At 36.5% G+C, this 15,275-nt stretch overlaps 1 protein-coding gene across 1 annotated transcript in view; it reads left to right on the top strand.

Annotated features, from left to right (window-relative positions):
• Positions 1–15,275, top strand: part of Nos (Nitric oxide synthase) — a 248,348-nt gene that overhangs the window by 188,083 nt on the left and 44,990 nt on the right. The window contains exons 5-11 of the mRNA XM_083128230.1: positions 2,205–2,346; positions 3,426–3,565; positions 8,302–8,476; positions 9,041–9,142; positions 10,661–10,855; positions 12,270–12,367; positions 15,047–15,191. Coding sequence (XP_082984356.1) covers positions 2,205–2,346; positions 3,426–3,565; positions 8,302–8,476; positions 9,041–9,142; positions 10,661–10,855; positions 12,270–12,367; positions 15,047–15,191 — 997 coding nt within the window. The remainder of the gene's footprint in view (positions 1–2,204; positions 2,347–3,425; positions 3,566–8,301; positions 8,477–9,040; positions 9,143–10,660; positions 10,856–12,269; positions 12,368–15,046; positions 15,192–15,275) is intronic.

Genomic DNA, 15,275 nt, shown 5'->3' with positions numbered 1-15,275 from the left:
ATTCGCTATACAGATCTTATTCAATTAGTATGGTTCTGCGATAAATGAAACACAATACATTACAGATCAAGATCATGATTGCATTTGATAACAACTTGATGTCTCAAATTTTCGAACTTGAAACTCCTGTTTTCAGCTAGAATAGTCTTATATTCAGAAAACACACGTTCCAGTTCGCAAGTTACAAGTGGGCTGTATTTTAGGGCAACAAAGTCAGACACATCAAGTTCCAGATCATCCACACGTTGTCCATTTGTAGGCAGAATTTTGCAAACTTTCAACATTGTTGCAAACCCACTGTTCGTTTTCAATACTGCATCCAATTTCTGTACATACACAGGATCTTCAACCTGCGCGAAGGCCTCTTTAACGTCTTCTATAATTTTGATGCTTGTTTGAAGTTGTAACCCTTTGCACGCGGCGTTGGCAGCTTAATCGATTGTTGTGGTGAGAATAAGAAAAGAACAAAGACAGAGAAAAGATAAAGAAAAGAGAAGCGAGGAGAGGAAAAATAAATACAGTATATGCTCGGTGTTGGTCGTGGGTACAAAAATATGCACAACATCAACTTATTTTCATATAAATATGCACCTGCATATGAAATATGCATTTTTAGTTAAAAATCCTTAAATATGCATTTGCATATGCAATATGCCTAATTATCCGAGTCCTAGTTATCACTATTGCCATGAAAGGATATACTTAAGTTAGGCGTTAATGAGATGGACATTGGCACGGACTAATACCCACGTTATTTCCCTCGACCGTGAGAGCTTGTCTCTTGTGGTGGCGTCTGAGGATGTTCGAGGGTCCGATATTCTCGTCGGAAGGTAGCTAAGTGTTGACGCATGTCATGTCCTGTCAGTTTGCTGGAAACCAGATTTCCACGGGTGACGGAGATCGGCGGGAAATCTAATTCCCCTCCGTCTTACTTTCATTTCACTTGAGTTCAGAATCACGTCACTCTCCCATACGACAGGGGATAAGGAGGACTGAATATCTTTTTCCTCTGGATGGCAATATCGTTGCACAAGAACTACTTTTCTTTAACAATCTTTCTTTCGCGTAAAAGAAATCGAATAAAACTTATTCCAAATGCTAATTTACTATTTTTGCAACATTTTTTTAGTATTAGTAAGGTCGCCGCGGTGTTATCAAGATGTCCCGGGTTCGATACCCGATAGAGGCACATTGTGGTTCGGATCCAAAATTATACTGTGCTTCCAGTCGCGATTAGCCTATACGAGCTCTAGTATCAGTTTTTTTGTTATTTTACTTAGCTTTTCGTCCACTTTTCGCCAATCGCGACGATGAGGATGAGAGATGATTAAGTGAAACTGATGAAGGAACACTCGCGAAGAACATCAATGCCCAGTCCTGGATTAGAATTTGGTGAAATACATAATATTTTAATGCGGGTACGTTATGCTACATCGGTCCACAAACTTTGTTGTTAAAATTTAAAGTATTTTACCGAATTTATGCTGACTGGTACAGGTATTGAAGATTGACAGGTTTCAATATCTTGGATCGTGTCACCATTTTGCTAGGTAAAATAAAATATATATTTCAGAAAAAATAGATTCTATATGTAATCTTATCGCAAAATATGCTTCATTGTAGAGTAAATCTTGAAGCTTTCTGGTGACGACTAATGAATTCTCTCGGGATATCCACCAGGAGAGTTCTGGAAACAGTTCCGAGCATTCGAGAGCTAACGTCACTCTTATCTTCTACCCCGATTGCCTGGCTTTACTGCTTCTTCATTACTATTCCACCATAAGAATCTACTATTTACTTTAATTCAAAACAGCATTAACACACTGTATGTGTATAGCCTTTCCAAGATTCCAATAGACAATTGTCAACTTTAACATTAGGCTATAGGAAGCTCTTAATGTCTTTACACCTTCCTCAGATTTTATCAAACATATTTTTTTCCCCATATTGTGCACGATTCAACATTCAAACCTTATAATAATGCTACGTCATGATTCTAAGTGGACAGAATCATGGTTCGGTCCTTCATATCGCAACACTTTCTAGTCATATGCATAAATTCGTAAGAAAGTAGACTGACATTTGCCTACGACGGAGAATCTCACTGGAGATTGGTACCTCGAAAGATATTCCGAGCTGAACCTTGCAAAGGTATTGAAAATGTCTATCTTATGAAGTAACTTCATATATATTTCTTCCAATAGATCAGCTATCACCATATTTCCCCAACGGACGGACGGGAAGCACGACTTCAGGGTGTGGAACGCTCAGTTGCTGAGCTTCGCTGGATACAAGCAGCCTGACGGAAGCGTCGTGGGTGATCCAATGAACGTCGAATTCACTGAGGTAAGGATGTTGCTGGTGAATAGAGCAAGGATTTGTATGTAATTACATATTTTATTCCTTTCTAGATACATACCTTTAACACGAAAATGTCAACGAATTATGTAACAGACATCATTTTGCATAAGTTTTGTGTTACATATTTTTACATATTTGCCAGGATATTACATATTTTACATATTTGCTAATTTACTTTACATAAAACAACATATTTTGGAAATATTTTCCTATCTTGATCCTTTTCCTATATTTTCGATTTCTGAAACATAATGAAGAACATTTGTAGCTCATGTGATGTCATATTTTCTAATCAATGAGATGCACAGTGCTTACGGTCACCTAAAATTGACTGCCTAGTCGAAAGACAGGCTGAAGACAAGAATAAATAAATAAATAAATAAAATTGCTGGAACTATTATTTATCGAAAGATGCTGGAGTTTCTCTCCCCTCCCCTCTCTGGTTACATGTTTTCGTTTCGCTTTTAGGTTTAGGCGAAGTACCTAGACACTTGACATCGGTGGGCAAGAAAGCTACTTTCCTGTACGTAGCGAGTTACACAATAAGTCCCCCTTGTACAAAAAGTACAAAGTAGCTATGTATTTTCATTCGATTGTTCTTTCTGTAGACGCTTTTTTTTGCAATTTGTTTCGAAAGTTACGAAGAACTCTCGTACATATTTACATATTCTACATACAATAATTTGCGATGTGGAAAGTAATTTATAGTTGACAAAATTGGTTTCTTAAATATATTTTAAATAAATAAATTTTGTCAATTAATGATACATATTTATGTACATATTTTGTACTTTGATATTATATAAAGATCCGGGCTCTACTGATGAAATTAGAAATAATGAGAGATTTACTCCAAATCATCTTGCTTCATCGTAAAATATGTTCAATAATTTTGTAAAGAGTACTTACTGCATAATCTTCTATTTCAGGTACGAAACACATACATATAGTTACAAAATGAGCAACGTGCTGATTAAAAAATATATCATTAATAACGTGTTTTTCCAGCGGAAGACAATACGGTTTCTTCTGCCAAGCATATGATTATTGTTTGTGTATTTCAGGTTTGCACGAAGCTTGGATGGAAAGGGAAAGGTGGGCAATTTGACATCTTGCCGCTGGTTCTATCTGCCAATGGCCATGACCCAGAGTACTTCGATATCCCTCCTGATCTCATTTTGGAAGTGCCTCTTTCGCATCCAATGTAAGTTTCACTTATCCAGTATCAATAGATAAAGACTCAAACATTGTTCACAGCTATGGCAATTGCACAAGATGCTTCTAAAGTCCGTGGGCTCCAATTACCAGGGCCAGGATTTTCATGACTTACATTATTGTGTTCCCTAAATATATAGACATTCATATTATGCAAAACTAATTAAATTAATGTGCTTTTTAACAGCATATTTAAGCATATTTCGCCATTGCTACGTGATAGAGCATATTTTGATAGCATTTTGGTCATATTCAGCATATTTTCACTTTTTCAAGGAATATACAGCCATTTTCGAAGTGGATTCGTGCTTACTCCCATGTTCACTCAAGTTGTTGATTTTTTTTTACAATTATACGTCCCAGTTTATTTTCTGAAAAATAGTGAAAACCAGTTTCCTTTTCTAATGGAAAAAAAGGAAGTATTTATTTCTTTATAAAAAGTATTCATTGTACATTGCAACTCAGGGCTCATAAATTGAACTGAAAATAGTATGTGAAAATATCTTAGCATACGTCAAATATTAATTTTTAAAACAGTTCAGTTGTAAGGGCATATTTTTTAAACCTTTAGGTCATAAGAACATTTTTTATTTTACGTGTTTTGGTGATGATTAGGTCATAAAAATCCTAGATCTACTGATTACCATGGAAATATACTGGTAACAGTACATGATGTCGATACACTTGATTATGCAATAAAGATTGAGTGAGTTACAATAAGTCAGTCACACATGTTAATAAATAGCATCAGGTATTGTTGAAAAACTGAATAGTTTTGTAATTCTGCCTAAGTAAGGTAAGTGCTAATGCTAGTTGCGAAACGATGGGGCAATTCCTACTCAGCATATTTTATGTATTTGTATTCGTACTGTTGTTATTTAACGTTAGTAGTATGATTGGTACTATTACTGGAACACAAACAATACGACCCCCCTCAGACTGGCTTTGGCTACACTTAAAACTATGTCAAGATGCTTATATAAGCTTATTGCCCACAGTGTACTACTCCGTCGAATCCTAGAATTTAGTAAAAAAGCCCTCGGGAATTTCCCGTAAAAAGTACGACCCCCTCAGATTGATTTGGCTACACGTACAAAAAGTACGACCCCCCTCAGACTGGCTTTGGCTACACTTAAAACTATGTCAAGATGCTTATATAAGCTTATTGCCCACAGTGTGCTACTCCGTCGAATCCAAGAATTTAGTAAAAAAAACCTCGGGGATTTCCCGTAAAAAGTACGACCCCCTCAGATTGATTTGGCTACACGTACAAAAAGTACGACCCCCCTCAGACTGGTTTTGGCTACACTTAAAACTATGTCAAGATGCTTATATAAGCTTATTGCCCACAGTGTGCTACTCCGTCGAATCCAAGAATTTAGTAAAAAAGCCCTCGGGAATTTCCCGTAAAAAGTACGACCCCCTCAGATTGATTTGGCTACACGTACAAAAAGTACGACCCCCCTCAGACTGGTTTTGGCTACACTTAAAACTATGTCAAGATGCTTATATAAGCTTATTGCCCACAGTGTGCTACTCCGTCGAATACAGAATTTAGTAAAAGAAACCTCGGGGATTTCCCGTAAAAAGTACGACCCCCTCAGATTGATTTGGTATTATGTAATATTGCGCATCACAGATTAGTTAGTATTGTGAGAGTGGTTGAAGAGTACGGACGCGTTGTTGCAGTGCTCCTCATAATTTTTTTGTTAAAAATTAAGTATTAGTAATATAGAATATCCTATAACTAGAACACAAAAATAAAACAGACTCGTATAGACTGGACTACAGGTCTGTTCGGTTTGATATAAAGAAATTCTTATTATTCATATTAAACGTATTTCTGGTATACTGTACGAAAGGCTTATATTTTGTATAAAGTAGTCCGATATTTGACACATCCAGCTTGTTTGTTATAATCCACTCATATTTAGAGTCAGGCAGATACACTAATTTATATCTGTCCCAGTTTGTTATACGGGATCAAAACGGCTTCTACTACGTGACACGCTTTTTGCGGTCATTGCCATTCTATAAACACGACGTGCCTGTGCAGACACGCATTTACGGTAGGTCGTTGCATTTGTAGATCAACGTAGTAGGTCAATAGCTTTACGACCTGTCATAGTTTGTCAGACACCTGTGGTTTTTTTTATTAAGTATATCATAAGATACCATTGTTATCTCTGGCCTGTTTTTCAAATTTATCGATATTCTGGACAAGCATTGGATATTCTAAGCCATCGATAGCATCATCAAAATCATGTTCGTACTGTTTATAATGACTTATTCGCTGTGGATTATTTAAAACTGGAAACAGAGCAGCCAGAATACACCACAAGAAGCATTTCTGGTCGGAATTTTCTACGTTAACCACAGCTTTTCTCTTTTCGATATTGTCAGGTAAAAGCAGATATGTAGAACCTTGTAGAGGTCTGAATTCAGAAATATTAACATAGAGCCTGTGTGGAGATCCACGAAGACTCCATCCTGATTCTTTAGCAGCAAACTCAGAATGTTTGATAAGCAATTGGTCTATCAACCTGCTTAGTATTTCATCTAAGTTTGTATTTGAGTATACAGGTACAGTTTCTGTTATGTGGGGGTGTGTAAATTTTGTACCGTTTGGTTTCTTATATTCAGTATACAATTTAAGAGATTGCTTATAAGAGCCATTTTGTGCATTTACAATAGCTAGTGTATGAGAATTTTTACTATTAAAAAAATTCTTAATATCACATCTTGGCTCTGATACGAAACGGTAATCCCTTAGTTGACCATCAAAACTACTAAGAATAGGTGCATTGCGTGATCGCTTTGCCGGTCTAGTATTATCGGATGTAACAAGCTTTCTTTTTAGACCAGATGTAGATGGCTGTAGGGGCAATGTTGATGACTGTGCAGAACAAGAGCCTATATGTCTATTGAAGTATGCCTTGCAAAATTGTCTATGGCATTTTGGACATATTTTAGTGGGCATTTTGCGTTTCTCAGGATCACAATTACGTTGGTGCCTAGCCCAATTAGAGCTGGATATAATCTTATCGCATTGATTACAGTATTTTTGATTTGGAATTTTTCGTCGTATGTATTTATATACAATTTCTTAGGGTTCAAATAAAAATTATATGCTTAATAAAAAATATCAGTTGGGTTCAGCAGTGTACTTTGTATACTTAGTGTGTATACTTAATATGTTACTATTTTTTGTTTTTGGTATTTATATATCATTTCTTGGGGCTCAAATCAAAAGCTATATACTTAATAAAAAAAACCACAGGTGTCTGACAAACTATGACAGGTCGTAAAGCTATTGACCTACTACGTTGATCTACAAATGCAACGACCTACCGTAAATGCGTGTCTGCACAGGCACGTCGTGTTTATAGAATGGCAATGACCGCAAAAAGCGTGTCACGTAGTAGAAGCCGTTTTGATCCCGTATAACAAACTGGGACAGATATAAATTAGTGTATCTGCCTGACTCTAAATATGAGTGGATTATAACAAACAAGCTGGATGTGTCAAATATCGGACTACTTTATACAAAATATAAGCCTTTCGTACAGTATACCAGAAATACGTTTAATATGAATAATAAGAATTTCTTTATATCAAACCGAACAGACCTGTAGTCCAGTCTATACGAGTCTGTTTTATTTTTGTGTTCTAGTTATAGGATATTCTATATTACTAATACTTAATTTTTAACAAAAAAATTATGAGGAGCACTGCAACAACACGTCCGTACTCTTCAACCACTCTCACAATACTAACTAATCCGTGATGCGCAATATTACATAATACCAAATCAATCTGAGGGGGTCGTACTCTTTACGGGAAATCCCCGAGGTTTTTTTTTTACTAAATTCTTGTATTCGACGGAGTAGCACACTGTGGGCAATAAGCTTATATAAGCATCTTGACATAGTTTTAAGTGTAGCCAAAACCAGTCTGAGGGGGTCGTACTTTTTGTGTTCCAGTAATAGTACCAATTATACTACTAACGTTGCTTTTCTGTCAGATTGTGGCTATTCGCGACGATGATGACGTATGATTAGTTGAAATTCAAGAGAAAGAACGTCCGCGCTCATACCGGTATTTGAACCCGGGTACTTCGGTGACGAGATCAAAAGTTAACCGCCTGCTATATTGTCTAAAAGTTAGTATGTTTGTATGTTTTAAATCTTGTTATTTGTAATAATATTTTCTCTCTAATCCGGAGACATCTGAAACAGTCTATATATGATTGAGTTACTATCAAAATTGGTTTATGTCCTCTAAATACGAATTGTTCTTGAGAGTAAAATTTTAAGCCATTATTCAAACCTAATTCTGTATAACAATTAATACTCCGAACTGAACTGAAAATCACAAGGTTTATTTCTGAAGCCGAAACAAGAAGATAAAAAAGTTGAGTAGCTTCACAGAATATAACACACATGAAAAATTTCTCTCAACATATTTGAGTATGAGAATGTTTTGTAACATAATATTTTAACAGAGAGGAAGTTTAATTGAAGTGTAGTTTAAATTTTAGAACTTTTAACAGTAGATATGTTTATAATATAAACAATATAGTTTCTTCGCCTTGCTTTTCGATAAAAATACAGCATATCAGTTTGAACTGACATCGGCGCGTAAAGAAGTATAGATATCTGTAACACTTTTCAAACTACACAAACAACATGTTAGTCAAGTTGTATGTTTGTTCTTGTCACGCAGATACGAATGGTTCGAGGCACTAAATCTGAGATGGTACTCCCTGCCTGCAGTATCCAGCATGCTGTTCGATTGTGGAGGCCTGGAGTTCACGGCGGCCCCTTTCAACGGGTGGTACATGAGCACGGAAATCGGTTGCAGGAACCTCTGCGATTCGCAACGGTACAACCTCCTAGAAGTAAGTGGTCCACATTAACGGAGCTACACTTGGAAATGGTCGGTACATCTGTATAGGCTTGTTGTATGCAGGGTTGTTTTAAATTAAATCAATTACGATCAAAGGGAGAAAGTCAGCAAGCGTAAATGACTTCTGGACCGTAAAGAGCCTTTTTATCTGTAAAGTATTGCAATCCGGTCCAGGAACCTTTTTTTCCGGGTCAATTTAAATACGGTCCACGTTCCGTATTGAAATGAAACAATACGCAACTTGGACCGAATTTAAACTGTGCGAGGAAAAAGTTTCCGGTCCTGTTGCGGAACCCAAAAGAACCCATTAGAATTTATGGGTTCCTTGGATATTTAACAACTCTGCTTGTGTGGCTATGAAGCAACGTAGTCTATATGTAATTTGAAATTGAAGTATCTTAGAGGTATATATCTTACATACATGAGCAGAATAGACTTAATGTGTAAACAAGTTTTCAGTTCTTAATTTCGAATGGATTTTGATAAATTATTGTTTCTATTCTTATTTCTATAATTTTCCAGTTATGTAACGTGCGCTAACGTTTTTGCCTTTCAGACGATAGCAACGAAGATGGGCCTAGATACAAGGACATCAGTCAATTTGTGGAAGGATAAAGCACTTGTTGAAGCCAATGTTGCTGTGCTACATAGTTTCCAGGTATATTTCAATATTTTTTTATAATTCCCTTTAGATACTGAATTCAACAGTAGGTCTATCGAATGTTCTTCAAAACTTAAGTCTTTGTTTTCTGTGGTTGTGATATACTGTACGTCACTACAGCTGGCCAAACATAAGACATTTACGTACATTTAAAATGATATTTTCTATTTTACATTTTTTTTTACTTTTCGTCGCCATTCTAGTGCCTCCCCGATGGCGCAGTGGTAGCGTCGTCGCCTTGTAATCAAGGGGTCCCGGATTCGATACCTGGTGGAAACACACAGTGGTTCGGATCCCACTTTAAACTCTAGGTCCAGTCCCGATTAGCCTCTCTGTGCATAAAGTGGACCTAAAACACCAACTCAAACTCGTCGCTATTCTACCTTTTGAGTTAATTGCAGTGATGAGGATGAATCATGAAGTGATGAAATTAGTGATGACACATACAGGGTTCGAAGCTGCTCAACAAACAAACAAACAAAATAAATATAATTGATTAGGTGCCACTACGAAACACATAGATTAATTCCGAAAACATAAGGGTGCCTGAAAAGAGTAGCTCTTCTATCCTCAATCAAACTTAAATAATGCGATTGCTGTGGGAACATGGCGACAAATAAGTCATAGTATGTTTGAGGACTCAAACACGAATACCCGGCAAATCTTTTCATTCTCCTAATGCTTCGGTCTCGAGTCCTCGCCGAGCCTGTATTTTCTGTAGGTTTCCACAATAGTACATCTCCTCTATGAGCTGAAAAAATATGCAAGCAATGCAGCACAGTGGGTGAGATATGCAGGCTGTAAAGTAACATGCAAAGTAAACACAACTTCAAGAGTGCATGTAATTCCAAACTGCGTCACTGGCAAGGTGAGGATTGATACACACTTTTCTCTCAAATTAGACAGATAAAAAGGCACCCAATAACGACAAAATAAGTACTTAAATCAGATTATAGACATTCTACAAGAACAAAATACAAAAATCTTTGCTCTTCGTTTCAGTAGATATGCAGACTGATGTAGTGCGTTCTGATTAGTTGCAAAACTCTGAATTTCCTTTAACTATAGTGCACTCTATTTGGCTTTGCCAACACGTACGCGACAGGGCAAAGAAAGAACAGAATTCAATCAGAATATAGGCTATATCTAGATATTCCATCTATTTTTAATCATTTTTCCGTTCTAGGCTCTCAAAAAGTATCTTTGAAATAGCTCTTGTGGCTGAACTAGACAAATACTGACACTGTAAAAGTCGTGCATTCCTTTTTGCAATGATCCGAATCGTATTTTAAACTTAGAACCTACATTCTCCAGCTAGGGAACAAAAGAGTCATCTTCAGCCTAGTCATCAGTAAGAATCGTTGTCTTGAAACTTCAGCTTTAACTTGTTCATTTCCAGGGTGCTGGTTCTCATTATTGATATTATTGGTTATAATACGTTAAGAAGTGTTATTTTAGACGGCAACATTCTGCTTGTAGCTTTGTTTATGTTAAACAAATTGTTTTCAATCCCAGTCGAAGAACGTGACAATTGTGGACCACCACACGGCGGCGGATTCTTTCATGAAGCACTACGAGAACGAGATGCGTCTGAGGAGCGGCTGTCCCTCCGACTGGGTGTGGATAGTGCCCCCCATGTCAGGCTCCATCACGCCTGTCTTCCACCAGGAAATGGCACTCTACTTCCTGAAGCCATCATACGAGTACCAGGTATGTTTTGACTTCTGTCTCACCTCCCCTCGACACACTTGCCCCTGCCGCACCTCCAGCAAACATGGAATATGGATAGCCCAAATATGTATTTTATTGTATTTAGCACTGGCGTACACAGGGGTGACTGATGAGGCTACAACACTTACAATTTTGAGAAAATAAAAATTTTCAAATGAAAACCGTAAAGAACTCGGGTGAAACCAAAGCAGTAAATGCGAACTCCCTTAAAATTGCCCCTCCCCACTACCATGTTGTCCTTCAACAATTTCTAAAACAAAAGTTAAAAATTGTAATTAGGATATATTTAATTGCATATACCGCCTCAGCCCGTCCGAAAGAAAAAAATTCTACATACTCTTTTGGTATCATATTTTGTGGGATGTGAAATAGGGGTGGGCGACCCACATCCCCAACAAAAAAAAACATTCTACTTCTACCTTCGCACTATTATTTTTTCTGGTGCAGTTGCTGGGAGCTGGACTCAAGTGTCGACCTGAACATTCTAAAAAAATAAAAGATCTTAAGAAAATTACCAGATGAACTATTGACACGTACTTACCTATATATTTTCAAATTTCCAAACACACCTGGGATATTCATCAGAGAAGGGAAGAGGAACAACTGTACATGGGTTATAACAAGTAAAAGTTAAAAGTTAATGATATATGTGAATAAAAGTGATGACAGTTGATCGTGGTCAGCCATGTTATCATCCACATTTACCTTGTTTAAACTTATATCTATGAAATCTTATTCCCTTCCCTGAAGAAGAACCTTTGTGAGTTTCAAATTTCAAATAAATGTCTAGACAATAGTCCGTGTATACCTATGTTATATTAAAGACACATAACGTAAGGTTTTTACCTTCTTTTTGCTAACAATTTGAAGAAATAATCTTTAAAGTTATATTACTAGATATTAGAATGTAACCTGAATGTTATACAAATGACAAAAGAGTCATGCATTTGAGAAAGTACTTGAATAAAATTGAACACAGTCAATTGTTTGGTGGCATAAATTATCGAAACTAAGGTTAAAACATTAAATGCATTGTACTTTTAATTTGCAGCTACGTGTAATGTAAGATCTTGGATTCTTTCCTGAAAGCCAATAAGCCAAAAAAGGACAAATATAAAAGTAAACGAAAACAATTCTTTGTTGTTCTAGAAGAGAAACTGACTACTACCGATGCAAAGATTAACTTTTCAACTTCTGAACCTTGTCAATAAGGAAACATGCTGAATCTTAACAAATTAATTAATAACTTTAAACATTTCATAACTTGGTGAGGGACTAACTAGAAAAGTTTAGTAACGTTAACGATAAAATTTAAAAGCCATATCCTCAACCATAGATAGGTAACATTGTTTGATGCATCTACCTTTGGATTATCTGGTTCCGATTCTTTTAGGAACCAGCATGGAAGACGCACATGTGGAAGAAAGGAAGAGAACTTGGCAAAAGTTCGAAGAAGCCGAGAAGAAAGTTCCACTTCAAGCAGATTGCAAGGTAACTGAAGCATAAAATTTTCACGCAAAAGCAAGTGTTTAGTGTGAGTTAAAATTGTTCTCTCTTGTAAGTTAGTTTGGACTTATTACTATTACAGTGACCTGAAATATCGTATTGCTTTCTACAACCCCTCCCTTATGAAACTGGCTAGAATCAACGAATCTATAAATAACCTGTATGCAAAAATAGGTAATTAGTAAAGAACACTTTCTCATAGCAAGTACATAAACTGAATGAATAATTGGATCAAAATTTCTGCATTAGGAAAATATTTTAGTTACTAATTTTGTACTTTCCAAGACACCGAAACCTATTCCCTGAATTTTTCTCAATTTCTCTGCTCATGCTTTTCGCATCGCTGCAGCTCTATCTCAGCTTATTCACAACGTTGTTGTAGAATGCGAACGGAGAAAAGTATGTTAACTTTCTCAAAAAGAAAGAAATATCCGCAGTTTTAAAGATAAGTCTAAGGAAATGAATCGGCAAGAATGTTCAATTATAGCTCCCTTTTGTAATTCGTGGCGTAAAGAGTGACGACATGATTTTCACTTAGACCTCAGCAAGTGCCTCAACGCCAACGCATAATGGAAGCCCAACGGCTTTTATTACAAACGGACACTTGATCCAAGTGCTCTTGGACTTTTAATTTCATAATCTCACCTTAAGTAGCGTTGTTTTAAAATGCTTAACTTAAAGAAAAGGTCTAGGACTCGATGAAGATGGAGTTTGGTGTTAGGAATTGAAACCGCCAACTTTCCAAAACTTGGTGTAACAAACGCTTGAAAGCCTCATCTGAAGACACACTAAAGAAACTCTAGTCATAAATTTATGAATCCAATTTTGCTTACTTTTCCTTGATTTATGTGCTTCATTTTGCATAAACAAGAAATTATTACAAAATAATCTCCTCTAAAAAAAATCAAAACTTGAATTACGTATATTGGACAATTATTATACCTGTTACAACAAATACCAGTGAAACGTGGGTCCTGAAAGATAGCCTAATACAAAAACTACTAATATTTGAAAGGACAATATGAAATAAAATATTTATCCCCACCAAAATGGCTCTTGGAGAATAAAAACAAATTATTAGCTGGACAAGTTGATTAAGCATAAGAATATAATTACATTCATAAAAGCCCAAAGATTAAGCTGGTTAGTGCATATCGAACGATTGTCCAATGAGAGAACAGTCAAAAAGATATATAAATGGAAACCATTTGTCAAGAGGCCAGTAGGTAGACCTAAATTTAGATGGGAAGATGATATTAGAAGTGATATTAGAATAATGAAGATCTCAGATTGGAAGAAGGATGTCCAGGATAGAATGAAATGGAAGAGAATTGTTGAGCAGGCTAAAACTCATAAAGAGTTGTAGCGCAAAGTAAGAAGAAGATTTATTGATTAAATGAGGTTATGTTACATCGCTTTTATGCCGCTTTTGGCAAATCGCGACGATGAGAATGAGTGATAGTATGATGAAATTGATGACACTCATTAAGAGCACCTATGCTCATGCCTGGAATGGGAACCTGGAGCCCCTGACGCCATAGCATACTGTGCTAATCATTTCCCCACGGAAGTCGGCGATTTAGCTGATTTAGCGGACTTGAGATATGAAAAATAGCAATTGTACAGTTGCTGTATCCGCAGTATTAACCAAGAAATCATTTAACAACTTCAAGACCTTTCAACCTCTGATCTTTCGTTTCCGCGTGTAGTTATATGTAGATAACATGTTTTCATATTTGTCTTTCCGTTTTTCATTTACCACATTTTACGTGATGCTTGCAGTGTTTGGCTATTTTCATTCTTGAACACACGTTACACAGCGTGTACATATACGTAAAATCCAGTTTCTTTTTCAATAAATCATTACCTCACAACACCGGCCAAAGAGCTTCAAGATGGTAACAGAAAACCGATGTTCCGAATGCTGCTGTTATATTCAAACTTGGCCGGTTTTGCTCCAATTCAATACAGAACCAGTACTCAAAGGTATTTGACAGGTATTAAATTTCCAAATCGAAATATCTAGATTAACGCTAGTTATCGTGGCTCACAAAATTTATCTATCAACCTTTGCCCTACGGCTTTTCCTAAACTAAGCACTTTATTTCCTAGATTTATCTGACAAATTGTAGTGCAACTGTATTAACAATTCCTGGAGACATGCATTTATCATATATCAAAATGGTGCCCTAAACCCAAGAGTAAAAAGGAAATGTCTTAGGACCTAAACTTTCAGTCTCAATCATATAAAAAAAAAATAGGCACGGGCTTCCAGATTCTTACTGGATTTAAGTCACAAAGCAATGAACGAAGTTTGACTTGAGTTACTTAGTTTTATTCTCGACCAGCTCTATTTATACCAGAAGAATTGTAGGCTGAATATTTTGAGAAATGTGAGAAATTGAATTTTTTTCTCTAATTCACTTTATGCGCAGATCGGGACGTGACCTGCAGTTTAAAATGGGATTCGAACTACTATGTGCATCCACGGGGAATCGAACCCGGGTACCAAGAGAAATGTGAGAACTAGAGGAATAAGGCTAGAAAAGATTTACCAAGTACGTGTTGAATGTTTTTTCCATATTGTGACTCTCATAAGGGTTCAAAGATATGTAGAGCATATGGTTACTCGATTCTAGATATTGAACTTTATGTATTTTACAGGGCTGTGAAATTCACATCGAAATTGTTTGGGAAAGCGCTGTCCAGACGGATCAAAGCGACTGTTCTGTACGCCACGGAGACAGGAAAATCCGAGATGTACGCCAAGAAACTCTGCGAAATCTTCGGCCATGCATTCAATGCTCAGGTAAAGCTGTTCGTCACAAAATTGGTTTGTAGTGTTATTTTTCAGTTATCATATTTATATTTTCCCGTCTTTCTTACACTGCAT

The sequence above is a fragment of the Lepisma saccharinum genome, chromosome 9, assembly GCF_977018435.1.
Source record: "Lepisma saccharinum chromosome 9, izLepSacc3.1, whole genome shotgun sequence".
NCBI classification, from domain to species: domain Eukaryota; kingdom Metazoa; phylum Arthropoda; class Insecta; order Zygentoma; family Lepismatidae; genus Lepisma; species Lepisma saccharinum.
The sequence above is the reverse complement of the archived record's forward strand: the minus strand, read 5'-3'. Positions and strand labels throughout refer to the sequence as shown.